This window comes from Lactuca sativa, chromosome 7, assembly GCF_002870075.4.
Source record: "Lactuca sativa cultivar Salinas chromosome 7, Lsat_Salinas_v11, whole genome shotgun sequence".
In the NCBI taxonomy this organism is placed as follows: domain Eukaryota; kingdom Viridiplantae; phylum Streptophyta; class Magnoliopsida; order Asterales; family Asteraceae; genus Lactuca; species Lactuca sativa.
The window spans coordinates 40,441,810-40,468,700 of NC_056629.2; the positions used below are offsets into that span (position 1 = coordinate 40,441,810).

At 37.9% G+C, this 26,891-nt stretch overlaps 2 protein-coding genes across 3 annotated transcripts; one reads left to right on the top strand and one right to left on the bottom strand.

Moving 5' to 3' along the window:
- The first annotated feature begins 18,421 nt into the window (after positions 1 to 18,421).
- On the top strand, positions 18,422 to 19,899 carry LOC111880823 (uncharacterized). The gene is made up of 5 exons (XM_023877241.3): positions 18,422 to 18,640; positions 18,943 to 19,077; positions 19,169 to 19,408; positions 19,498 to 19,557; positions 19,678 to 19,899. The coding sequence occupies exons 1-5, from the start codon at positions 18,530 to 18,532 to the stop codon at positions 19,777 to 19,779; spliced, it is 648 nt and encodes a 215-aa protein (XP_023733009.1). The 5' UTR covers positions 18,422 to 18,529; the 3' UTR covers positions 19,780 to 19,899.
- Positions 19,900 to 20,725: 826 nt separating this feature from the next.
- LOC111880729 (uncharacterized) lies at positions 20,726 to 24,019 on the bottom strand. Of its 2 annotated transcripts, none has more exons than XM_023877146.2 (11): positions 23,697 to 24,019; positions 23,076 to 23,249; positions 22,793 to 22,845; positions 22,623 to 22,688; positions 22,416 to 22,523; positions 22,234 to 22,300; positions 21,887 to 21,971; positions 21,649 to 21,809; positions 21,462 to 21,563; positions 21,140 to 21,359; positions 20,726 to 21,057 (listed from the first exon to the last, which is right to left on the bottom strand). In XM_023877146.2, exons 1-11 carry the CDS (start codon positions 23,733 to 23,735, stop codon positions 20,924 to 20,926), a joined length of 1,209 nt encoding a protein of 402 aa, XP_023732914.1. In that variant the 5' UTR covers positions 23,736 to 24,019; the 3' UTR covers positions 20,726 to 20,923. The 2 variants fall into 2 exon arrangements, with proteins under 2 accessions (XP_023732914.1, XP_023732915.1); XM_023877147.3 differs by having other exon boundaries at positions 23,076 to 23,222; positions 23,697 to 24,009.
- Positions 24,020 to 26,891: the final 2,872 nt, after the last annotated feature.

Sequence of the window (26,891 nt, forward strand, 5' to 3'; positions counted from 1 at the left end):
TTTAAACGATATCGTCACTGTATCAAAGATTTTGAGCAATGTTAATGTATCGAAAGTGGCAAAGGCAAACAGAGATGCATTCATTATTGGATATGGTCATATAAAGGCATTTCTTGATAGCTATTATAAGTATTTGGTTGTTACAGATACAGATCTTTCCTTGGCTATCAATAAAACTTCAAAGGTGCATCAATCATTATTGACGGGAAGGATGAACATTGATGAATTCGAAAATGGTGAGATTATTCATCAACCTTTTGGCGTAGTCTTCCAAGGAAAGAACAAGAAGGGCAAGCTTACCAAATTTTTGTTCCCATTGAATGACATTGAGTAATACACAAACTCTCATTTTACGAATCTTTTAATTCGTATCAATAACTGCAAAAAGAATGATAATGAATATAAGGTAGAAATCAGAAAGACCATTATTTGGTATATGGAGATTTGAAGGGAGCTGTTACAGGCAATGAAGATTATAGCTTGAAGTTTCGAGTATTCTCACTAAGGGGGGGATTGTAGAGCTGAAAGTTGTAGTGAGATTTGAAAGTTGTGTCTTTCGTTTCGTGTCTGTAAATAACAAAAGTTGTGTACTTTCGTTATCTAAGCTATTTACAAGGTAACTTAGAGTTTTGATATGCGATGCCGAGTCCTTGTCTTTTTGTATGTATGATGTACCCTACAAATAGGGTAAGTACTTAGGTCTAGAGTATCAGTTCGAACACTTCTCAATTCATTGGTACTCAAAAGCCTTTGTACTATTTCCTGATATAAATTTGAGCCAAACAAATTATATTTTACATCTTTGTGTTCTTTATCATTTAAATATGATTGATTGATTCAAACATTGTTTTTTTTAACACAATTCATCACATAAATTATTACTTCTTTCTCTTCATTATACATGCTAAACATCACCATGAAGCTCTCGTCATTATCAAGTTCAATAAAGCATTGCTCTTTTGCGTATTTGTCAACAAATACTATTGACAAAACAATATCACTTTGTGATGGATAATGTTTTTCACATCTTCAACTAGATGATTTAAGTCATACAAACATGTTCATATATAGAGAGATTTTGTAGATCCAAAACAATATACTTGCCTACATGAGTCCTGGCTAACCGAAAGAAGCCTCCATATTTCAGTTTAAACTTGTATTTCGATATTACTGCCCTGCCCTGACAACCATAATGAAAAGAAAAATTAATGGAATTGAAGGGCCACATAAAGTATCATTCATCTTGATTGCAAGAACTTACTCAATTATTGGTGATTGAGCACTTATTTCTCATGATGGGGTATCAATCTCATCATCCATCAAAAGTAATTGAAAAAAAAAAACAGATTACACTTAATAAAAAACAGATTACATGTTGCCATTATAAGAGGATGAGAAGAAAAAAACGAGATTACAGTTAATAAAATGCAAAAACTAATCAAACATATAACCAAAATTAATTAAATCAGTAAACGGATATACCTATGATGAAAAAACGGACTTGATTAGTACATGACAATGAAGAAGACGTGATGATGAAGAAGACTCAAACTGCAGGTTGAATTCGAGTCGATTTGGTCGGCATTTTTGGATCCAACTCCTTGATCGTTCGTCATAAAGGAAGTTGAATTGATGATCTTAATTTTGATAGAGACTCTCTAATACCATAAGAGTATTATTTTGGTAATAATTCTTTACTCAAATCTTATTCAACAGAGGAGTAAAGAATTATTCCCAAAATAATCCTAAATCAACAATCAAAGGTTATTTGTTAATGGTAAAACATAATCAAAGGTTATTTGTTAATGGTAAAACATAAGGAAAATAGTTTTCAATTCTATATTAATGATCAGACGAAATATGAGGATTTTTATCAAACATTTGGTGTGCATCCCATCCCTCATGTCTATTACTCAACTATTAGGACTAAAACCTTTGGTAGTTGAGTAGTTCTAGCTTAGATCTGGGCACGCGTTTGGTGGGAACGGTCCTTGACGTGTAATAGAGCCATACTGGCGAGACAACGTCGTTTTGTTCCATATTTTCTTCTTCTCTTTCTTCCCTTTTCTTTTTATTTAAGGGTTCTCTATCTTTAGAAATAGTTATACATTTCCTCTTTCCATAATCCGCCGTCTCATCCTCTATTGTCATTTACTCTTTCACCCATATTTTTTCTCTCCGATTCTTGATGTCCTTTTCTAGATCTAAAGTCGCTCCTACATCCAAGGAGTTTGAGTCCCTTTAATTCCGATTTGGTTTCATGCCCGAGCATGGAGCTCAATTCCCGTCGGAAGGGTCTACAATATATCAACTACTAGCACGGAAAGTGGGTATTCCGATGACGATTTTCGAGGTCAGGTTTCGGCTTCTCGTTTCTGGTTTCTTTGACGAGGTTATGCGAGAATATGGTTTCTTTATTCACGACTTGACCCCGAACGCTATGAACAAGATAGTTGGGTTTGATTTAGGGTGTCGAGCGTTGGGGATGCTTCCCCATCTTCAAGCATTCCAGTCTTTCTTCAACTCGTCTAACCATTCAGGTGTTCACACTTTCTCTTAACGCCATAACATACATTCCTTTATAGTTAACCAGAAAGCACCTCAGAAGAACTGGTAGATCGGTGGTTGTGGGTTAAGAGTGATTTGGTTGGGTCAGCTATCATCGCATGCCCATGGCTTCGGATCGGGCACCCCAACTGTCGGGGGTCGGTTTGTCGGTGGCTCGCACGTTAAGAGGAATTTTTTTCAATGGCGAAGACTGGCCGGACTGTGTATTGGCAGCAACCAGAATGAGTGCTGCTTGGTGGTCACATGGAAAAATGCCTTAGTTTTTTGTGGTCAATTATGGTAAGTGTTACCTTCTTCCCCCCCCCCCCCCCCCACTTTTTTTTTTCCTTTCTTTGTTTGGTATCTAGTTTCTGTTGGTGGGGAGAAGGGGGTTTTGCGTTGTTTCCATTTGTAGGTAGCGAGAGGTTTTTGTCTCTTGAGCAAGTGATATGGGGGGATTTTGTAATGGATCTACAGTATCACGAAGTCCCTCAAGTGGACATGCTACCGACACCAGCCAGAATTGGTCTTTTTTTTAAGGGCGATGTCCCGCCTGTTGAGGCGGGGGTCAGAGGATCAGGTTTGGCTAGCGGTAAAGTCGTCTCCTGATGTCGGTCTGCTGCTGTGGATTCCGCCCTTGAGGAAGATGTCGGTGTTAGTTCTATTAGCCGACGTTTGCGTCGGAAATGCAACATTGATCCTCCGTTTTCTAAGTCCCCTGTTGTTATTGTGATTGCTGATACTAACGACCCGCAAGCAGTGGAGGCGGCAAATTTGCATCGGCCGGGGGAGCCAGGCGTTGTGGGCACTTACTCCGTCCCTCCCTATGTTCTAGGCGATGCCCCGTCGGCAACAGGTCTTTCGTCTTTGGGTGCTACTAGTGTGTATCTCCCTAGTTGGAATCTCACTCCCGATTCCCTTTTGTCGGAATAGGGACCTGCCCATGAGTGGTGTCGAAATGCGTTTCCTCTGGTTACCCTGGAGGCTCTCGATGCTCTTTCATATTCTCACATGGCGAACGATCTTCAGTGTGCCGCTGCTCAGGTTGCCCCTTACTTGGTGGTGACTGCTGGTCGTCTTCGTTACATATGGGCTGATTTAGCGGAGTTGGCTGCTGTTAAATACAAGTGTGATGAGCTCACAGAGAAGGTTTGTCTTCTTGAAGAGGAGCGACGCAAGTTTAATGAGCGCTACCTCGTGCTGTATGGGGAGAAGACTGTTATGGAAGCTCAGGTGGTGAATCTGGATGGGGAGGTTAATCTCTTATACCAGAAGGTCCTAAATTTGGTGTCGGAGAAAGAAGCATTGGCGGAGCGTTTGACACTGCGAGACGATCAGTTCATCGTTGAGGTATCGAGGAGGAAAATATTGGAGGCTGATTTAGCGTGGGTTCTCCAGAAGGGAGTGGCGGTGTGTTGGACCGTGTTGTTGATAGTAGTGAGTTTGCACTTGGGATTCGTCATATGAAGGCCGCGTGTGTAGCTGCTAGTATAGAGAAGGGAAAACAGGTGGCATGAGCATGGTCGGCTAGCAATAGCCCTGGCTCATCTGATCCGGATGCTATGGCACAATCTGTTGGTGCAATGCATGCTGCCATCAGGGATTTTTCTGAGACGGATTTCGCATCCTATCTTCGTTTGGGTGAGCTCGGCCTTGCTGATCTTTGCCAATTGTGCTATAAAGAGGAGGAACACGTGCCAGATGGTGGCGTTGGGGGCGCTGTCTCGACTCAACCTCACCAGGGTTAATTTCCATCGTATGTTTGTTGTTTTATTTCTCATTTTTTGTATGTACTTTGTAGAATGTTGTTGCATTCAACCTTGCGGGGTCTTCATCATTAATGTTTTACCGTTCTTGCGAGCTTTTTTTATATGTTTGGGGAGAGGTCTCCCCAGAGAGTATTTTGTGGGACTTGCTTTTGGCTCTTAAATGAGTGGCCAATTGCCTCTCTTTTGTGGTCACTTAAGGTGAGCTGAGATCATCACCTCGAGGCTTCATGGACTCATATGTGCTAAATTGTCATGGGAAGGTTATGATCCTTCGAACCCTTTGGGCACGTTTGGTTTGAAAGCCTGGAGGCTTTATTGCTTGTTTAAACCGACGTGTACATAGGGGGTCATCTCTTTTTGAGATTTGTGGTTGCATGTTGGTGGGTCGTTTTGCTCAGACAATGTGGGTGATCAACCCGTGTCGTCGTCTAGAAAATCCGTACACCCCCCCCCCCTTTTGTTCTTTGCGTTTGTATTCATGCTTTATACATGTGTGTGCATATATTGACTAGTAAAGTTAGTCTACTATCTTGTGAAACTATATTAATTAGAAAGTTCTAAAGACAACTTAAGCATCTTCATGTCAATAGTTTGACCAAAGTGTGGCTTTTAGGCCGAAGATCCGAGAGTCACTACCCCCTCCTTTGGTTATGCCATTTTTCGGTTGTTTTCACAAATAAAAGTGGCGCAGGTTGCATGCATTCGATGTTCGGGGTATCGGTCTCCCGTCTTGTGCTTCCAGCGTGTATGCTCCATCCCGATGCGCCCCCACTATTTTGTAGGGTCCTTCCCATGTTACACTTATCTTCCCCAGTGGCTCCGAGTGGCTAGCCTCGTTCGTCCTCATCACTCATTCTCCTACCTTGAAGTTCTTTACCCGCACCCGTTTGTTGTAAAAGTTTTTCGTACGAGCTTTGTAGGCTGCTTGTCGCAGTCGAGTAGCATGGCGCTTCTCGTATATCATGTCCAGGTCTTGTCGTCGCTCTACCTCATTCAAGCCTTCATTGAAGCTGGTTACCTGTAATAATTTACTCATAATCTCTAGTGGGATAATTGGTTCTCTATCGTATGTTAGGCAGAAGGGCGTCTCTCTTGTCCCTGGCCTTGTGGTAGTGCGGTATGACCATAGTACTGTTGGCAGCTCTTCCGTCCAGGGCCCTTTTGTTTTCATCAGACGTTTCTTAAGCCCGTTCATGATGGTCCTATTTTACACTTCTGTCTGGCCGTTTGTCTGGGGGTGTGCGACCGAAGTAAAGCGATGATGGATCCGCTTTTCCTCGCACCATTCCTTGAAGGGGCTTCCCTCGAACTGTGTGTCATTGTCGCTTATTAGGACCTTGGGGGTGCCGAACCGAATTAGGATGTTTTTCCACATGAATCGGATCATCTGCCTGCCCGTGACCGTGGTTAGGGGTTCTACTTCGATCCACTTTGTGAAGTAGTCAACTGTGACCAGTAGAAACTTCAATCCCCCTAGGGCCATTGGGAATGGTCCTAAGATGTCGATGCCCTATTGGTGGAAAGGCCATGGGCTGCTGATGTTGGTTAAGGTTGTTGCAGGCTAATTCTGTAATGGAGCGAATGACTAACATTCCAGGCATTTCCTTGTGACCCTCGCCACGCCTTTGTATGCGTTGGGCCAATATACCCCTAGACGTAGTATCTTGGCCGTGAATGCCCGTTCCCCCTCATGTGCTCTGACTTCGCCTAAATGGCTCTCCTCTAAAAGGACTTGGCCTTCCTCGTGCGAGATACATCTAATCGAAGGCGCTAGGTAGCCTCTCTTGTACAGTTGCATACCTTTTACGACAAATTGGGGGGCCTTGATTTTTATCTACTTAGCCTCTTCCAGGTCGTTCAAAAGGACCCCATGATGCAGATAGTCTAGGTATGGCCTGGTCCAGTCCGGTGATTCTACGATGGCATTGACTTGCTTGTTGTCGATGCTCCTTTCTCCCAGGACCTCTACTAGTACCTTCTTAGTTAGGTGGTCAAAGGACTTCGAGGCCAGCTTGCTAAGAGCGTCAACTCTTGTATTGTCCCCCCTGGGTATTTGTTTGATTTCGAAGCTATTAAACGAATGCGCCAACTGTCGCGTCTTTTCCAGGTATTTTTGCATTCTTCGATCTTTGGCTTCATAGGTGCCATTGACCTGGTTGGTTATCAGCAGCGAATCACTGAAAGCCCAGAGATGTTTCGCGCCGACTTCTTGGGCCATCAGAGGCCTGCGAGACGTGCTTTGTACTCCGCCTCATTGTTCGAAACTTGAAAGTCGAATCTCAAGGCATATGTTATTTCATCTCCCTTGGAGTTTTTGAGGATTAGGCCTGCGCCTGAGCCCTCCTTACTTGCTGCACAGTCAGTGTGTAGTTCCCATATTTCTTTGCTTGCTTCGGGTTCTAGCGGGTCCTGCTGGTAAGAACTTTGGTGTTCTTATGAGTGCATCTGGTATTACTACCAAAAAGTTTGCTAGTGCTTGCGCCTTGATACTGGTCCGGGGGTGGTAATCTATGTCGTGCTCCCCCCAGCTCTATCGCCCATTTCTATAATCGTCCAAACTTTTCGGGTCTTAGCAGGACCTGTTTTATTGGGAAGCTGGTCAGCACTTTGATTTTGTGTGCTTGAAAATAGCGCGGCAGGTATCTGGCCGTGTAAATTAGGGCCAATACGAGTTTTTCCAGGACTAGGTAGTTGATTTTGGGGACTTGCAATGAGCTAGTTACGAAATGTATTGGTAACTACTTCTTGTTTCTTTCTACCGTTAGTACCGTTGAAATGGCTTCATCGACTGTTGTGAGGCATATCTATAAGGTTTCTCCTGGGATGGGGCTCTCCATTGTTGGTAGCTGGAGAATGGCCTCCTTTAGGCATTGGAAAGTTGCATCCGCCTCTTTCGTCCATTTAAAGTGACTCTTGTCGACACACCCTTTCAGGGTGTGGAAGAGTGATAGAATTTTTTCTGTCGATTTGGTGATGAACCTGCCTAGCGCGGTTAGCCTCCCGTTGATTTCCTAGACCCCTTTTACGTTGTGTGGGATTTTGGAATCGATAAATTCTTGAATCTTGACTTGGTTTGGTTTGATCCATTCTTTAGTTATTCGGTATCCTAAGACCTGGCCTTCTTCTACGCCGAAAGTGCATTTTCCCGGGTTGAGTTTCATTTGTGCTCGCGCTGGGGTACGGAGGTTCTCCTCGACGTCTTGGAGCAACGTTTTTTCGTTGTGACTTTTAATGACGATGTCATCAGCATATACTTCCACATTCTTTCCGATCTGCTTTACAAAGACTTTATCCATCGGGGGCTGGTATGTCGCACCGACGTTTTTAAGGTCGAATGGTATTTTCTGGTAGTAGAACGTGCCTCGATCGGTGTGAAAGGACGTCTTTTCCTCATCTTTAATAGCCTTTGTAGGCGTCAAGAAAACATTGGAGTTGGAAGCCTTCCAGAGATTCTACCTTCTGGTCTATTTTCGGGAAGGGGTAATGGTCTTTTGGACATACATTATTCAGGTCGGAATAATCGATGCACATTCGTCACGAGCCTTCGTGTTTTTTTTACCATTACCGGGTTTGTAATCCATGTAGGGAACATTGCTTCCCGAAGGATGCCTACGTTCACGAGCTTCAAGACCTCGTCATTGATTGCCTTGTTTCTATCACTTGCTTGTTTGCTTTATCGGAGCGCTATCCAGTATGATATTTAGGCTGTGTTCGATGATTTTTCAGTCTACTCCAGTCATATCTACAGGTTGCCACGCGAATACCCCGACAAAGCGTGTTAGCAGTGCGATTAATTGGACTTTGGTTTCCACCAATAGGTCAGCTCCGATGTTTATTGCCTGTTCAGGGTATTCGCCATGTATTACATGATTTTATAGTGTGTGGTCTACTTTAGATTTCTTAAGGGCGTTGATCAGGTCTGATGCCGCCATGATTTGGTAACACGTCCGCCTGTGCAAGGTGTCGGCGACAATGGTAGCTGAGCCGAGTTGTGTGCCAAATTTTACTGTATCGTAAATTTTTGACGGCACAACTTGCAGCTTGAAGAGTGTCGGATGCCCTAACAATATGTTTTATTCTGCTGGGTGGCGTATTATGGATAATTCAATTGATTGTGTCCTGCTCTCTCTTCCGTCATGGCTGACTAAAGTTAGTGGGAAGTTTATTGTTCCGATGGGCCATAGGCTGCGTCCCGTGAAGCTGACCAGAGGTCCACCTGTTGGGGACTTCAATTCCGCTTTCCAGGACTCTGGTAATTTCCAAAATTCGTACAGGATATCCGTGCTACTTCCATTATCTATGTAGACTCGATGGATTTGTTTATGGCGTATGCACGCGGTTATGAGGAGCGGGTCCATGGGGTTCCAACCTTGAGGTCTTGGGTCTTCGGTGGAGAATTTGATGTCGTTGACCTGTCAGGTCAGCGCTTTAACGCTGTGGTTTGCCTTGTGTTGCTCGCGTTTCTTGTATGGTTTGTTAATCGTAAACACTCTGTGCTGGCGATGCTGTTTTTCCGATGTCGGCTTTTTGTTGACTATAAAGGTAGTCGGCGGGTACCTTATACTCGTCGCAAATTCTATGACGGCGTTGGTCGGCCTAACGCTTAGCGCAAGACAGCAAAGTCTGTCGGCTGATGGCATTTTCTTGGCAGAACCGGTGCTATTGTTTTGTGTTGCTGCAAGCTTTGTGTTTTTCGTCATAGACACATATTGTTGTTTATCGGGTTGTGTCATACTGGGTCCACGTCCGGATGACGCCAACTGTTGTGACAAGTCTCTGACTCAACTCCGTCTCTTTGAAGAATAAGATGGAGGGCCTGAGAATCACAACAAAGGAAACAAGCTCGTCAGTCTTCGCCCGGGTGGCAGTCCGGGAACGCAGCTCCGACGATAAAGTCAGTTGGTTTCTTAGAGAGAAGGTGAAGATATAAGGGAAGAGTTAGGAGATTTTTTCCACGGTCCCTTCGCTTGGAGGAGAATGAACCTTTTTATACCTGTGACCAGGGGAACAAATTCCTGATAGAATATTTTACCTTTTCAGGAGTGGAAAGGGAAAATGGTCCTTGATTGGTAGATCGTGCTCCATGCGTAGTTGCTTACCATTGGTGCAGGGTTGCCAGGAGCAACGTTCTAATAGGTACATATGTCGCTCTGGAAGGCAGCTAATACTATTTTGTCTTGACACTGGCTTTGACGCTTGGGTGCCAAGGAATGAGTTTGGGATCGCGAGAGGAAGCTGAAAGCGAGGGCCCGGCGTTAGGCGTACACCGGTCTTTTCTCAATTAGTCTGACGGTTCCGTTATTTTTGACGTATTCTTGGTGGGATACGTTAACAAGAGGTGTCAGTATTCCTAATATTTTGTAACATGCATCCACAATCTGTGTCTCATGTTTTTACTGATTGTTAGATTGCTTTGAAGACGTGGACGAATTTGGCTCGTTGGTTAAATATGGATAATCGTGGGAATTAGGAATTGTGGATTTAATTATGCGGGTTGATTCGTTGCAAGTCTCCCAAATAAAGAAATACTTGGGTGATCTGGAAAAACATAAATGAGGTCGTGTTTACAGATTCTATGCAGATAAGAGGTCCTATTTTTTTATTCGAATGTTGATTTTAGGGGTGAGCGCGGTGCGGTTCGATGCGGTTATTAGCTAAACCTCACCACTAACCGCAAATGCGGTTAATCCATTTTGAAAACCGCATGGTGCGGTTATTTTTGCGGTGCGGTTAGGCGGTTATTTTTGCGGTGCGGTTTTGTTTTTTCTATGTTGCGGTTATTAACCGCATGGATTTGGTGCGGTTATTTTGTGTGGTTTTTAACAACAGTTTAGAGCTCAAACGATTTTAAGAGTTCAAACATATTACTTGTAATAATAAAGAAAACCATAAAGTTGTCGAATTTCAAACATATTACAAACAACTAATATCTTAAAAACGTCAAATCAATAGTAATTTACAAGAAATATCATAAAATTGTCGAATTTCACAATTTTTCAAAGTTAAACATAACAAAACACCAATACTTTGGTCTTCTTGTATTTTATTCATCTTTCATCCATGAAACTTGTGTTATTTTTAGTATTTAATATATTAATAATTAATTAAAAAATTGTATATACTTTTTACATATGCGGTGCGGTGCGGTTTTTTATTTCGGTTTTTGAAAACTAATAACCGCACCGCACCGCAAATTTGCGGTTTTTGAAAAACAGAAAACCTCACCATCGGTTTTAATTGCGGTTGCGGTTTATCGGTTGCGGTTTATGCGGTTTTTGCGGTTAATTTTAATTGCGGTGTGGTTTTTGCTCACCCCTAGTTGATTTGTCTTTTTGGTTTTCAAATAGATATCATAAGAAATTTATGTATTAGGTTTATTGGCTCCAAAACCCTTTGAACGTTGTGTAATTTTCTAAGCTATGTGCTAGTTTTGGGTATAAATCATTAAGTTGTTAAAAAATATATCTAAGAGCTTAATTTTGTTGTATTGTAGAGTTATGCGGGATTTCCGTTTAGACTTCAGATACATGCTCAATTAGGTAGTGATCTTTTCATAAGTAAGTATGCCAACTTGTCACATGTATTAATGTACTCCATGGTTATAAAAAAAAACAAAAAACAAAACAAAAAAACAAAAAAAGAAATTCCGCTCTTTCTCGAAATAGTAGATGCTTAGTGTCGAGATATAATCCACCACAATGGAGTTATTATTGTAATGAATCTAACAACATCATTATTATCATAGTAAAGCTTTAGTAACCTTGAAATGTTGTCAATAATTATGAGTCCATTTATTAAGTTTTGAAATCAACATAAGATGACATAGAACATGAGCATGTCGCATGTTTGACCATCATAATCGAGGTAGTGGTAAGGCCCCAAGATATATCTCACTACATAGTATGGATAAATAACTCAACAAGGAACCACACCTAAGAACATCATACCCTCGGTGCAGTGTATGTGAAGGGTTTCCCGCACGGGGTAGCTTCCCCTCACTTTCTCTCATTCTTTAACTAACAAACAACTTTTTTCATTTTTTCCTTTCTTTTTTTTTCAGTTTTTTTAATATATATATATATATATATATATATATATATATATATATATATATATATATATATATATACTAAAAATTAAGTTTATGATTTTTAATTATTTACAAAAAAGAATATATATATATATATATATATATATATAATAAAAAATAAGAGCAAGTAAAAGATGACAAGTTTTGAAGAGTGAAGGGACAGTAAGGGACAAATGAGATAGCATAGAAAAAATAAAAGGTTAAAGGAGGGTATACCTTGTGGTCTAAGCTCTTCATTATGACTCGTTTAAGATATATAAGTCCACCTAAAACATGAATATATACCCCAAAGTTAGTCATTCTCGCATTTAGCAAAAGTTTGAGTCTAAAATATCCCACAACCTTAAGAAGTTTTGGTCTTCTATAAGTGAGCATGCGCAATGTATTTTTTTTATTTGTACGTAACGTAACAACTTCTCAGAAGATTTTCAATTGTTTAATATAAGGTTTTATTAATAATGACCAAGCATATCGGTGATGTTCACAATGTGAGGTCGATTGTAGACTTAAGCTTACATAAAAATCCCAAATAATACCAAATCAGATGGACTAAGCTTTATTTGCTCAAGTTTTGCCTTCAATTTGGGGCATTAATAAGAGCTAGATTTGTCACGAACCAACATTTCAAAGATTTTCAACTGTTTTCGGGAGCTTGACCTTAGACTTGGATCGGAGCTAAAGTCCATAGTCTTAAAAGGGTTGACTTTTGATTTAACTCACCGACTTTTCAGTCTTAATGGACTATTTGGATGTGTATTAAGATTACAACTTACGAGCATTTACGAGGGATTAAAGCGTAAGGTCCCGTTTGATAGTTTCTGTCTGGGAAAGTGCTGTCCGGTAAAGTGTTGTCTGGAAAAGTTTTCTGACTGGAAAAGAAACCATGTTGTTTGATTGTACATCTGATTAACTGTGCTGAATGATGAAAAAAAGTATTAATTCAATAAAAAATAAATTTTAAAAAAGTTATTTAAAAAAATTAATAATCCAATAAAGAAAGAAAGATGCGGGGTTTGATGTATAATTGTCTTTCCAGCCCATTCAGCCAGAAAGATATGATTTTGTGGCTTTCTGGGAAAGACATATCTTACCGGGAAAGACCCCTCTTTTGTGCAAATCAAACAGTCTTTCCGGTCCATTCAGCTAGAAAGATCTGTTTGGAACTGGAAAGATGCGTATCAAACGGGACCTAACTCGTAAGGATATTTGGAATGCCATTAGTATGTGATGGTTACTTATTATGCCTTTGGTGTGTACAAATATTGTCTTGCACACTTTTTATGACATGGATTATTCTAAATATGATATTTTAAGCAATGAAACTGTTTGTATGTGAAACTATTGATTTTGTCATCTGAAAATATAATTGTTAAAAGAATGTGAATGTCCAAACAATTCAAACACAATTGTTCATTTTATTATTAGTCAATATTATTGGCCTAACGAATGAGTCAGACCGACAATATATAATTCGACAAACCATGTGGAGCACTTCAAGGGTCACATATCAAGGACACACTATATTGATTAATTTTAAGACCTAAAATCTTATCTTTTTTGCGTCATTCTATTTTATTATATACCGTTTAAGGGAAGTCTTACTTACTAAAGGAATCTAGATTATTCCAATGAATAGATAATCATAGATGTTTCACGTTTATCTGTTTTGTTTTTCATTATCTTTTACTGAATTTTAGGATCTCAGGATATATATATCCTGTTGGCTTTTGTTTGACAACAAGTTACGTAATGAATAAAAAGTGCAGAGCACAAATTCTCAATTAGATCTTTTATGGTATCAGAGCATGTGATCTGTTAGGTCATAGGTTAACGAAGATCATGACAGGGGGGAAAGGAAACGGAAGCAAGAAGGACGAAGATGTCATTGATGCCAATTCACCCTTCTATATCCACCCGTCTGACTACCCGAAACAGATGCAGGTTAACGACATATTGAACGACAATAATTTCAGTGAATGGAAGCAGGAGATGACTAATTTTCTGTTTGCAAAGAATAAGATAGGACTGGTCGATGGATCAGTCAAGAAGCCGGAATCAACAACACCTACATACATGGCTTGGATGCGAGCCGATGCCCTGGTGAAGGGATGGATGACAACAGCCATGGAGAAAGACATTCGAACCAGTGTTAGATATGCAAATACTTCAGCCGAAATCTGGAAGGACCTTGAAGAAAGATTCGAGAAGGAGGGAGCACCACGTGCCTATGAGCTGAAACAGTCATTAAATGCCACTAGACAAGATGGATCTTCTGTCTCTTCTTATTACACGAAACTAAAGGCTGTGTGGGATGAACTGCAACTTGTTCTTCCTATGCCCCGTTGCACGTGTGACAAATGTGACTGTGAATTGGGAAAAAGATTGAGTGAACTTAAAGAAAGGGAGAAGATTTATGAGTTTCTCATGGGACTCGATGATGATTTTTCTATCATCCGTACACAAATACTTGCCATGAAGCCAGCTCCATCCTTGGGGGCAATATACCATCTAGTGGCTGAAGATGAGCAACAACGAGCAATTTCTGGAGGATCAAGAAGAGTTGGTGGTGAAGCAGCGGCTTTTCAAGTGAATTTAATGGGGAAGAAAAACGCACGAGGGCAAGGAACTCAATCAGCTAGCAAGCCCATTCCAAAGACATTCAAGCAAAGTAATGACAAGGCAGAAAAATGCACCTTTTGTGGGAAAGAAGGTCATAATAAGGATGGGTGTTTCAAGAAGATAGGGTATCCGGACTGGTGGCCCGGGAAGAAGGATAAATCTAAGCCGAAGGTAGCTTGCATGGAGATGGGTCCTAGTCCTATACCAGGGTTAACCGATGAGCAATATCACCTCTTTGTGGAACACTTCAAGGAGGAGTCATTTAATGAGACAATTCCGAAGGCTAACTTGGCAGGTAGAGAGAATCCTTATGATGGATGGGTCGTTGACTCGGGTGCTACCGATCACATAACCCATAGAAGTGATATTCTTGATAACAAAATCACATACACGAAGGAGGCACCCGTCATCATTCCTAATGGTGACAAAATACCTGTTATGGGGGAGGGTGAACATACCCTTCCAGGAGGCCTTAAGATTAATGGAGTCCTGCATGTTCCGAATTTCAATTATAATTTATTATCTGTGAATAAGCTTGCCAAGAACTTACATTGTGCTATAACCTTCTTTCCTGATTTCTTTGTGATGCAGAAGTTAGTAACGAGGGACTTGATTGGTGCGGGTAACTGCAGTGGAGGACTATATCGAATGGGAACGATGGAGAAGAAAGCTTTCGTTACTACCTTTGAGGTTTGGCACAAGAGGCTAGGTCATCCATCTCCCAAGAAGATTTCTAGTTTAGGGTTTGTTAAAAATGTTTCTAAAAATGCTCAAGCTGAAGTGTGTGATGCTTGTTTTAAGGCTAAACACACAAGGCTTCCTTTTCCCATTAGTGAAATAAAGACTACAAATTGTTTTGATCTTATACATTGTGATGTGTGGGGAAAGTATAGAACCCCATCTTTTTCAAAGGCTTATTATTTTTTGACTATAGTAGATGATTTTAGTCGATCCGTATGGACATTTCTTCTCAGACATAAGCATGAGGCTAACACACAGCTCATAAATTTTCACAAGATGTTCAAAACGCAGTTTGGGAAGGAGATCAAGCGTATAAGGTGTGACAACGGAGGAGAATTTGTCTCTCATAAAATGCATAGCTTTTATGCACAAGAGGGAATTGTCTTGGAGACTTCTTGTCCATATACACCCCAACAAAATGGGGTGGTTGAACACAAGCATAGACATTTGCTTGAGACGGCACGAGCTCTTCGTTTCCAGGGCAATCTTCCCAAGGCCTTTTGGGGAGAATGTATTTTGACTGCTACTTATGTGATCAACAGGCTTCCCTCGAAGGTGCTCAATGGGGTCACTCCCTATGAAGTTCTTTTTAATAAATCACCCACTTATGATCACATGAGAGTATTTGGATGTTTGGCCTACTACCGAAGCACAGAAACCGGTGGAGACAAGTTTGAGCCACGAGGTAGACCAGGCATCTTCGTTGGTTACCCACTGGGGACGAAGGGCTACAAAATTTATGACTTAGAGTACAGAAGGTTAGTAGTCTCAAGAGATGTAAGATTTCTAGAACATGAATTTCCAATGAAACGAATACAAGAAAGTAAGGAGACAAATGAAGAAGATGAACACCTCTTTGTCTTCACTGATAAGGAGGTCACCACGACTTCGGTTCAGCGTCCTTTCATCGTTGACAACCACATCCGCAATGAAGCCCAAGATCATCACGATACTCTCGAGCTAGACAATACTACCATCGATGAAAACAGCGAACTCGTGGAGAGTGACAATCACGAGAACCAAGAAATCAGCAACACTGACAGCAACAAAGAGACCAGAACTCGATCTCAACCAGTTCGTTTCAAAGATTATGACGTACAGCTGCCCCCTTCGATAAGTCATCCGCAACCCGCTACCAATCGAGTCGCCTCCACGGTACATCCTCTCACTAATTATGTCTCATATGATAAATCTTCTAATGCTCACAAGTCCTTTTTAGCTGCCATCGCCACCCACGATGATCCAAAGTTCTTTCATCAGGCTATTAAAAATGACCGATGGAAAGAAGCCATGCAAAGGGAGATCCAAGCTCTTGAACAAAATAACACTTGGGAACTTACATCGTTGCCCTCCGGAAAAAGAGCTATAGATTCCAAGTGGGTCTATAAGATAAAGTACAAGCCAAATGGAGATATAGAACGCTACAAGGCCCGTCTTGTTGCTAAGGGTTACACCCAAATGGAAGGTGTGGATTTTCATGACACCTTTGCCCCGGTGGCTAAGCTTGTAACCATGCGTGTTCTACTCACTATAGTTGTCAAACGTGACTGGATCATACACCAGTTAGATGTTAACAATGCCTTTTTACATGGAGATTTGGACGAAGACATTTACATGAAGATACCGCAGGGTTTTAGAAAAGACAACGAAACACGAGTCTGTAAGCTCAAAAAGTCTTTGTATGGGTTAAAACAAGCCTCGAGAAATTGGTATCAAAAATTTACTACAACCCTCCAAAGTCTAGAATTTCGACAATCTCAAGCTGGTCATTCACTATTCGTTCATAAGCATGGCGACACCTTTGTGGCAGCCCTTATTTATGTGGATGATGTAATAATTGTTGGTAACAACAAGAAAAAGATAGAGCATACCAAATCTAGACTTGATGCGAGTTTTAGTATCAAGGATCTCGGAACCTTGAAATATTTTTTGGGCATAGAAGTGGCTCGTACAAGCGGAGGTTTGGTTCTTAGTCAATGAAAGTACACCATTGATGTCCTAGAAGATTCGGGTTTTCTTGGATGTCGACCCAGCAGGTTTCCAATGGAAAAAAATTTAAAATTAAATAAAGGAGAAGATGAAGATCGGGTCGATGCTAGTGCGTATAGACGTCTCGTTGGGAGACTTTTATATCTTCAAGCAACCAGACCTGACATTACTTATTCCGTGAATGTTCTTAGCCAATTTGTCTCGGACCCTAGACAAAGTCATTGGAATGCTGCTATGTGAGTACTTCGTTATCTCAAAACTACTTTGGGACAAGGTGTGTTGTTACCAAAGACCGAAGATGTTGAGTTGATAGCATATAGCGATTCGGATTGGTTGGGTTGTCCCTTTTCACGAAGGTCACGGACGGGGTACATATTGCTCTTGGGAGGTGCACCGATTTCATGGAAATCCAAGAAACAATCAGTTGTTTCTCGATCCTCAGCTGAAGCCGAGTATCGTGCAATGGCTACTACTGTGAGTGAAATTCTTTGGACCCGTTGGTTGTTGGCAGAATTTGATGTTGATTTCCATGCACCAACACCTCTTTTGTGTGATAATGAATCCGCCCGCAACATTGCTCATAATCCGGTGTTTCATGAGCGCACTAAGCATGTTGAAATGGATTGCTATTTCGTACGAGAACGTGTTTTGTCAAAGGAGATTGTTCCTGTCAAGATAAGCACTCAAGATCAATTGGCTGACTTGCTCACTAAGCCACTTGGTTCAGATCGTTTGAAGTCGTTGTCGGACAAGCTGGGCATTCAGAATCTTCATGCTCCAGCTTGAGGGGGAGTAAAGGAATCTAGATTATTCCAATGAATAGATAATCATAGATGTTTCACGTTTATCTGTTTTGTTTTTCATTATCTTTTACTGAATTTTAGGATCTCAGGATATATATATCCTGTTGGCTTTTGTTTGACAACAAGTTACGTAATGAATAAAAAGTGCAGAGCACAAATTCTCAATTAGATCTTTTACTTACAAGATTGTAACGCGGTCGAAGTTTTGTTGTTCCAGATGTTTGCAAATATTAGGTTGTCGAAGAGGTCAGATGACAATGCTTCTTCATCATAAACTTTGCAAACACTTCATGTAGATCTTCGTAATGCATTGTCTACCCCAATATTAGCTTTATTCGGATCTGAAACTTGTTCAAGTGTCTTGGATGCAATCACCACATGATTTTTCAATGTGGTATTTCCTTTGGGGTTAGAAAACTTATCTTATGTTTTGCATTGAATCCTTCTTTCGTCGGTGTTTATGTTGCGGAGAGAAGTTGACCTAGATAGCCGAGTTTCGAGTATAGCCGACAATAGCTAAGTCATCTTCATTAGCAAGTTTTTTTTCGAGGTACCGACATCATGATTACAGGATCCGATCTTTCAATTTTCATTCAAACCAATCCTAAACCAACGATCCAGGTTATTTCATAATCTGAATCCGTATAGAAATCCGAATAAAATATATTGTTTTTTGTTTTTTTGTTTTGTTTTTTTTTTTTAACACATCTACACCATCATATGGGCTAGTATGGAGTATGGAACCTCTATTGGGGAAATGGGCTTAATCATTACCCAAGCCCATACAGATTTTAGGAGTATCCCGATCATTCTGGAAGACTGGAAAAGCAACAAAGTTCTTCTACATTTATACGAGTGTATCCATTTCTAATCCTCATATACTGTGTTTTATCTCTCGCTCGATTCCAACTTCATTACCATTTCACTTGTCGTTTTTGTTAGTATTGTTTTAATTTCTGATCAATAACAACATGGCGAACGATTTGTCTCTTGATCTGGAGGAACTTCGACACCTTCAAAGCATTGCGAAGAGGCCACGCGTTGTTTCTCTTATTTCCTCGGAGATTCGCAACCTCGAAAAGGTATAATTCCTGTCATAGTAACGATACCTTTATATGATTCTGTGATTTTGTTTTTGATACTCTTGCGATTCATAACTGTGATACGATTGTTAGTGGCCTATGACCCTTCATATAGATATCATTTCGTTTCATTCAATGATTTAGACAGGGTTTACGTATGATGTTTGTCAAAATTAGATATTATTGAAGCTTGTAATGTGAGGAATATTAGTAATCGCTTGTTTGAGACCAGATATCAATATACTAAACCATATCTATTGTAATGCTTCAATAACAATCATGTATCTTTTAAACTTGTGCAGCAATTAAATGATGCTGCTTTAGTTGCACCCACTCCAATCCCAATTTCAACAAATCTAAAGATGGCTTCTGAACCTGCATTAAAGTACACTACTCTTGGATCCTTCAGTTGGGATCAAGATACTGATAAAGTCAAGGTGAGTTTATAAATTATATTATGTTAAGTCTATGTAGTTCATATAATTACAAATATATGTTGATAAAAACATTATATATTTTTTTTCTCAGATTTATGTGTTTTTGGAGGGAGTTGATCAAGAAAAAGTTGACACAGAGTTCAATCGCATGTCAGTTGATGTGAAATTTCATGATGTGAATGGAAAAAACTATCGATGTGCTATACCAAAATTAAACAAGGAGATTGTGCCTGAGAAATGTAAGGTTTTGGTTAAACCCACAAAAGTCATCATCACATTGGTCAAAGCTTCAAAGGGTAATTGGATGGATTTGCATTTCAAGGACGATAAGGTAATTTCACTTTTAGGTAGTGTTTGGTATCTAGTAGTCATAAATGCGAAGAAGTGTAATGTAATGATGTTTTTTGTTTTGAAATTCAGATTAAGCCGAGTTTGGACAAGGAGCGAGATCCCATGGCTGGAATTATGGACTTAATGAAGGTATCCTGTTAAATATTTTAAATTTAAACTAGTTTTTGATTAACAGGATAAGGAGGGCATTTATGTCTTTTTCTATAGATGAGACAGATCATGAATGAGTTATTGTCTGATTTTGTGTAGAATATGTATGAGGAAGGGGATGATGAGATGAAGAAGACGATTGCGAAAGCATGGACTGATGCTAGATCTGGCAAGGGAGCAGATCCTATGAAAAGCTTTTGATGATCTTGTTTTTTGTTTAAAAAAATTAGAGGGATTTGGTTGGTTTTGTTAAGGTGTGGTTGTGTTTTTGGACCATATTTGTGCAACCAAAGTTTCTTATTATTATTATTATTATTATTATTTTTAGGCGTTTTTAATTAAGGAATGGTTGTGGTTTGGGTCAACTTTAGGCACAATTAAGGTTACTAAGTTATTGAGTAGAAATTTTGTTCACGAATTAAAGTATGTATAATATGTTATGAAGTTCTCCATGAAATATATCTATCAAAATCAAATGAATAGAGTTTTGCAAGGCAAACCCGATTGGAACAAATATAAATTTCTTTACATTTGGAGATAATACAAAAAAGAAAATAGTTTTAAAGCAACTAATCAAGTCATCCCATAAGAAAAGTCTTTGCACGACGCATGATTTATAGACAATTGTTCATGCATGACTCTTTCATGATTTTGTAGCGATTGAGGATTCTGTTTATATATATAAAAAAATAACCAAAAAAGAGAATAAAACTAGTAAATTGGTATGTACGTTGTTGGTTATCAATAACCATGTTTTTAAGGTTAAAACAATAGTAAAATGTACAATTGTTATATCTTTGAATGAACATGTGATTTTAAGGTTGAAACTTTTGAGATTCGAACTCAATATACTCATTTCATTTTTGAAGTGTTTAAATTCCAAGTGATCACCACTAGTTACTTTGATGGTAATTGATTATGTATATATATTTCAAATATAATATTATAATAAAAATAAATTAACGTTATAATAACAAATAAAAAGTACGTTTCTATTTCTTTCAACACGCTAAAAAGCATGTGAAACATAATATTGTCATTGGATCACATGTTTTTGTGCTTGATTTTAACATGTGGTATAATATTATCATTGGACAGGAAATAACCCGACTTAGTCTAACAACACACAAACATAAGCAAAGGATGATAGGGTAAATTCGTCATTTATTATTGTTCATAGTCCAAAAAAGAAACAAATCTTCATTATACCACTAGTGTCCCAACACAAGAATATTCTAGAAATAAAAAACAATTAATTGTGCAAAAAAAAGGGTCCAACAATTAACACACACACACACACACACTTGCAAGAATTGAAGCAAAAGAATGATACATCTGTGACCTGTCACTGGAGTATCTGACTCCCATAATCAGAGTTAAATCGATCATAACGAGGCGCATGTAAATGAGCAGAAGGCCGTGTGTTCTTCAACGCATTTTCAACATCTTCGTGTTTAATGGGCCCCACCTTCGGCAACTCTGCAAATAAAATTTTCTTTTAAAATCCATATTCAAAAAAAAAAAAAAAAAAGAAAACGAAACTAGGATGCTATTTTTATACCATCATCAGGCAAAATATCATGCTGTTCAAGAATAGCCATTACGCGTCTCAAAGGTTGCATGGCAGCTTCTTTACATAGCAACCGAATATCAGAACCCGAATAGCCTTCTGTTTTTTCCACCAATAAATCATATGGCAATGTCTCTTCTTCAGCTACTGAAGGCAATAATTCCTCAAACATTGCTTTCCTTGCTTCTGCCTCTGGAAGAGGTACAAGGATCTAGAAAAATATAGTTAAAAAAAAAAAAACACCACCGAATAATAATAAATCTTAAATACAGAAAATAAATGGAAAGTATTTTTTTTTTCCAATTAAGGATACTCTTTTCTCAAGACGCCTGAGCATGGCTGCATCAAGTTCCCATGGGAGATTTGTAGCTGCTAATACAAACACAAGCTCATCTGTTTTTGTTAAACCATCCATCTGCAATCAAAATCAAACATTCAAATTTCAAATTTTAGAATAAAGTAATTTAAAGAAAAAAATACGTGTAAGAGATTAATTAAACCTGAATAAGTAACTCGGTTTTGAGGCGTCTACTTGACTCATGTTCACTTCTTGATTCACCACGTTGACTAATAATCGCATCGATTTCATCAAGGAAAATAGTTGATGGAGCATGATGTCTTGCAAGTTCAAATAATACTTTCACTAACTTCTCAGAGTCCCCTGTTATTTCATACGTGTTTATGAAATGACAAAATGCAAAAACTATTATTATTTAATATTTAATAAATATGACATACCTCGCCATTTGCTAACAATGGATGATGCTGAAATGTTGAAAAAGGTTGTATTGCATTCGGTTGCAACAGCCTTTGCAAGCATTGTCTGGAGAATTATAGTTGTTAATTTAAATTAGCTTAAAGAAAAACAAAAATAAAAAATAATGATAGTAATAATATGTGTTAAAATTGTATTTGCTATTATGCCCTTGTTTCTTTCTAAATCTTTTGTTTTGGTATCTGTAAGTAGTTTATATTCAAACAATGTTCATTGCATATTTGCATTAACTTTTTAAACTAAAAGGGAATTAAGGAATTAAGATTGAAAGAAAAAAAAAGTTAAAAAAAAAAAAAAAAAAGTTGCAAACCTTTCCTGTTCCTGGAGGGCCAAACAAGAGAATGCCTTTCCATGGAGACAAAAGACCAGTGAAATACCTACAAAAAAAGACTCTCTTATTTAAACATTTTTACAAATTTGCCCTTGTTTATTTTTCCTTACATTTTATTTATCAGAGATTTTTGATTAATCATTAATGCAGACAACACTTACTTGGGATATTTTATTGGCATAACAACTGCTTCTTTAAGCAGGCGTTTTGCATTTTCTAACCCCTTTATGCTATCCCACTTCACATTTGGACTACCTCGAATAATATCCCTGAATAAAAAAACATATAAAGAAATTCATGTTCACTAATTTGAAAAAATAAACTAATAAAAGTAAAAAGGCATCAAGAATTGAGTTTATTATTATTACCTACTTAAACTCTCTGCCAAAGTTCGCATTTCTGCTGATTCAAAAGCAGGAAGCAGAGATTTTTTCCTGTAAAAACAAGAAATCAAGATTATGTTCATTTCTAACTATATATTTTTTATAATACTTTTCTATTGTTATATAATACAAAGTATCTAGAAATGGGAGCATACGGTTTCTCAGCATCAAGTAATGTAACTCCATTGGCTGCTGAATTCTCTCTTTCCTGTGAAAAAACATAATTCAAAACAAAAATCAAACAATTTATCCATTATTTGTTGTTTCTTTTTGACTTAATGGGCTTAATGGGGACACGACTTAATCTAGTAGGATATATATATGAGTGTTTCTTTTTGAATCAATACAAAAAGAATGAGTGATGACTCAATAAAAAAAGTCAAAAAAGAAAGCTTTTCCATTAAGTCATAAGTTTTACAAATTTGCCCTCTTGTTCACCTGTCTATACTGTTCATAGATTGACAATTCAGCTGTGCTCTTTGGGTGTCCATTTCCATTTGATGTTCCATTTGATGAGTTTCCATTACTTGAAGGTTGACCATTTGCAGCAGCATCTTTTGGCGTTGATTCCTTTTTCCTCCCAAACTTAATATCATAAAACATCTTAAAATCCTAGATATAGAAGAAACAGAATTATAGTAATATAATTGCATTATCGTTAGTTAACTTCAATCTTTCTCAAATCAATCAATCTGCAAGAAGTATAAATCGTCAACTTCTAATAGTCCGACTATAATAAGGTTCATAAATCTGATGATCGCTGTTTTCAAAGAGAATGTTGAATTCAATAATTTCAGTCCTAAACCCTAGTCACACAAATTCGAGCGAGATTCAAATTATTGAGCAATGATTATACAGCTATGCATGATCTATGACGAGAATAATATACTAATTTTAGCATTTTTTAGTAGCAAATGCGTTTCCTCTTCGGTAAAATCCTACCAATCAGCTACAATTCTCATGCGTTCGATTTGACTAAATTTCATAACCTACAAAGTGATTGAATTGAGTACCGATTTGCGGAACCAATCACAAACCAAAAGAAAATTTTCAGCATACCTGGAAGGACCAACGAGTGATTGAAGGTTCATCGGCCATTCTTCTTTCTCTTGTTTGTGATGAAATCCAACACAAAAAGAGCGAAGAGATCTGAAGATGTTTGTTGCTCTGCCTGTTGTCTCGGTGCTTAGCCTGATTCGATTTTCATGAATAAAGAAATGAGTAAGAGTTGTTGAGTGTAAGCAGAAGATAGTTGGAGAGCTGTCGAGTGAATAAACAAGGGAGAGATAAAGGGATCTTTGATTATACAACGTGTGGGTGAATCACTTGCGTCAGTGTACCCCTTGGCTCATGTAGTCATGTGCCTAGCCGAGATGCCCATTTGGCCAATTCTAACAATGGAATTCTTTGGACATGGAAATATCTAGATCTAAAGATGCACATTCCTCTAGTTTCAGTCATTTTCTTTCTTTTCACTTTTTAAGTTGAACTCGCGAGCGGGGTGTAAGGGACGAGTCTAGAAAGGATTGGTTGTGTCTAAACAGTCTGGTCTTAAAAATCGGTTTCAAAGCAATTCGGTTTTTTTGATGGTTTTAGTTCGGTTTTTTTTTTTTCGATCTCGGTCTCACAACCTTTGTGTACATTTTCTCGGTTTGGTTTCTGTACTTTTCGATTTGTTGGTTATGGTTTCAAGTTTTTCGGTTAACAGATATGTAACAACAAAATGACACATTAAGATATAACTCAAAAAGATACATTAAAACTTAATAAAAGAAAGGAAACAAAAAGTTAGGTATTGTGTGATTATACCTTTGACTTTCAGTCTTTTTTTAAATCGGTCTCGAAATAGTCCAGCTTTATTGGGACTAGTTTCAGAGCAATCCGTTTTTTTCCGGTCTGATCTTGTTTTAGACCGTTTCGGTTTCGGTCTTTTTTTTAAGACTGTTACGAAATAGATTTTTTTGTTCATGTCTCTTGTCTTAAAATACCTGTTTCAAAACAGTCTGATATTTCTTTTTTGGTCTCGGTCTCATCACCTTTGTGTACATTTTCTCGGGTTGGTTTTATACTTTCTGGTTTGTTGGTTATGGTTTTGAGTTTTTCCGTTAACAAATATGTAAATAATAACAAAATGTCACATTAAGATATAATTAAAAAAGATACATTAAAAATTAATAAAAGAAAGAAAACAAAAAGTTGGGTAATGTGTGATTACAACTTGGACTTCTAGTCTTTTTTAAATCGTTCCTGAAATGGTCCGGTCTTTTTTGGGACCAGTTTCAGAGCAATCCGTTTTTTTTTCGGTCTGATCTTGTTTTAGAATTGTTCGGTTTCGGTCTTTTTTTCTAAGATTGTTACAAAATCGTTTTTTTTGTTCATGACTCTTTTCTTAAAAGACTTGTTTCAAAATAGTTCAATCTGTTTTTCCTGTTGGTTTCAGTCCGGCCTTTTTTCGATCTCGGTCTCACAGCCTTTGTGTACATTTTCTCGGTTTGGTTTTGTACTTTTCAGTTTGTTGGTTATGGTTTCGAGTTTTTCCATTAACAAATATGTAAATAATAGCAAAATGATATATTAAGATATAATTAAAAAAGATACATTAAAATTTAATAAAACAAAGAAAACAAAAAGTTGGGTAATGTATGATTATAAGTATATAACTTTGACTTCCAGTCTTTTTTAAATCGGTATTGAAAGTCGAAATGGTCCGATCTTTTATGAAACCGGTTTCCGTCTGTTTTTTTGGGTCTGATATTGTTTTAGAGTAGTTCACTTTCGATCTTTCTTAAAAGACTGTTATGGAATCGATTTTTTATTCATGTCTATCCGAATCAAACTTGGTGCATCAACTCTTTTTAGCATCTAAAATTAGTTAGACGCGAAACCCGTGGCCCAAGACAACAAACCGGTGTTGGATAAACAAGGAATCCATGTAATTTAAGGCCAGGGCCCAGGGGTGTTTCATGTTTGGACCTACCTTTTGAAATGATATACATACTGTATTGGATAAGCAAAATTAGATGACCAATTTTTTATAAACCATGATCTATAAAATTGTGTTAGGATGTGGCTGTATTATTTATAGTTGTAATAATTTGATGTTGCTTGATTGAAGGGTAAATTCTTATTCTTATAATGTATATCAGTATATAAGTAGTCAGTCGGGATATTTAATACCAATATAATAGTAAGTATATAGGTACGTTCAGATTGGTTATCAAAGATTTTTTGTCCAACAACTATTGAAGTGGCTCAAGATCTTTAAGTCCCATAGTAAAACTTGGGTTCATGATAGTATGAAGATATATAAGATCAATGATAGTGTTTTTCCTCCTTTTTATTATTATTATTATTATTATTATTATTTTTTATAATTAAATTCTTTATGATAAAACATGAAAAGCTTTTTATCATTAAAGAAGATTTTTTTTTCCTAATAATCACTCCTAATATTTACTATACGTTCACCTTTTAATTTTTTTTTTTCATGTGTTTGTCACATTTAATCCCTATAATAATTAATATTATATTTTATACTCCAAATGATATTTATATATTCTATTTTTCTTATTAGTTAATCAATTGATTTAATAAAAATAAAATTAAATATACTTTATAAAAAATTTATATAATTTAAAAGTAGTTATTAAAATTAAAAATATAAAATGTTATAAAACATTCTGATTATATAATAGTTTATTATTTTTGACATTTTATAATCGATAGTTTCGGAAAAAAATACCCAATAATCATAAGTTATAAAGCTGTAAGGGGACTTAATAAAATATTTAATATATATATATATATATATATATATATATATATATATATATATATATATATATATATATATATATATATATATATATATATAAAGGATAAATTTGTTAAATTGATTTTTTTTTCCAAAAATGTTAACCATTGGTGTAATATCTGTTTTTCAGATATATATATATTTCTTTTAAGAATATTCCTTAAAACTTAATTTTTGGGAGTTTTGAATGGTCATGACGTTGTGATAGAGAATAACTGCGGCGCAACCACATCATTAAATTGGATGCATCATCTTGGTTGGTGACGCCATCATCTTGGGTGGTCACGGCGTGGCACATGTATGGCCACGACGCGGCAGCGACTGATGGTTCAGAAATCTAGACCCTAGGATTTGAGCCCTATTTAAGGGCTCTAACCTCAAGGGTTGCCTCATTTGGCAACCTCCACTCTCTAAGATCCCAAAGCCTAGCCTCCATGCTT

Bases quoted from the DNA above. Each gene is read 5' to 3' on its own strand.
- LOC111880823 (XM_023877241.3), top strand. From the start codon at position 18,530: ATGGCGAACGATTTGTCTCTTGATCTGGAGGAACTTCGACACCTTCAA. The intron at 18,641-18,942 runs GTATAATTCCTG...AAACTTGTGCAG, and splicing joins AGATTCGCAACCTCGAAAAG to CAATTAAATGATGCTGCTTT. The intron at 19,558-19,677 runs GTATCCTGTTAA...GATTTTGTGTAG, and splicing joins GAATTATGGACTTAATGAAG to AATATGTATGAGGAAGGGGA.
- LOC111880729 (XM_023877146.2), bottom strand. From the start codon at position 23,735: ATGGCCGATGAACCTTCAATCACTCGTTGGTCCTTCCAG. The intron at 21,564-21,648 runs GTTTAATTAATC...TTTTGATTGCAG, and splicing joins AAACCGAGTTACTTATTCAG to ATGGATGGTTTAACAAAAAC. The intron at 21,058-21,139 runs GTATAAAAATAG...TTTTATTTGCAG, and splicing joins TGATATTTTGCCTGATGATG to AGTTGCCGAAGGTGGGGCCC.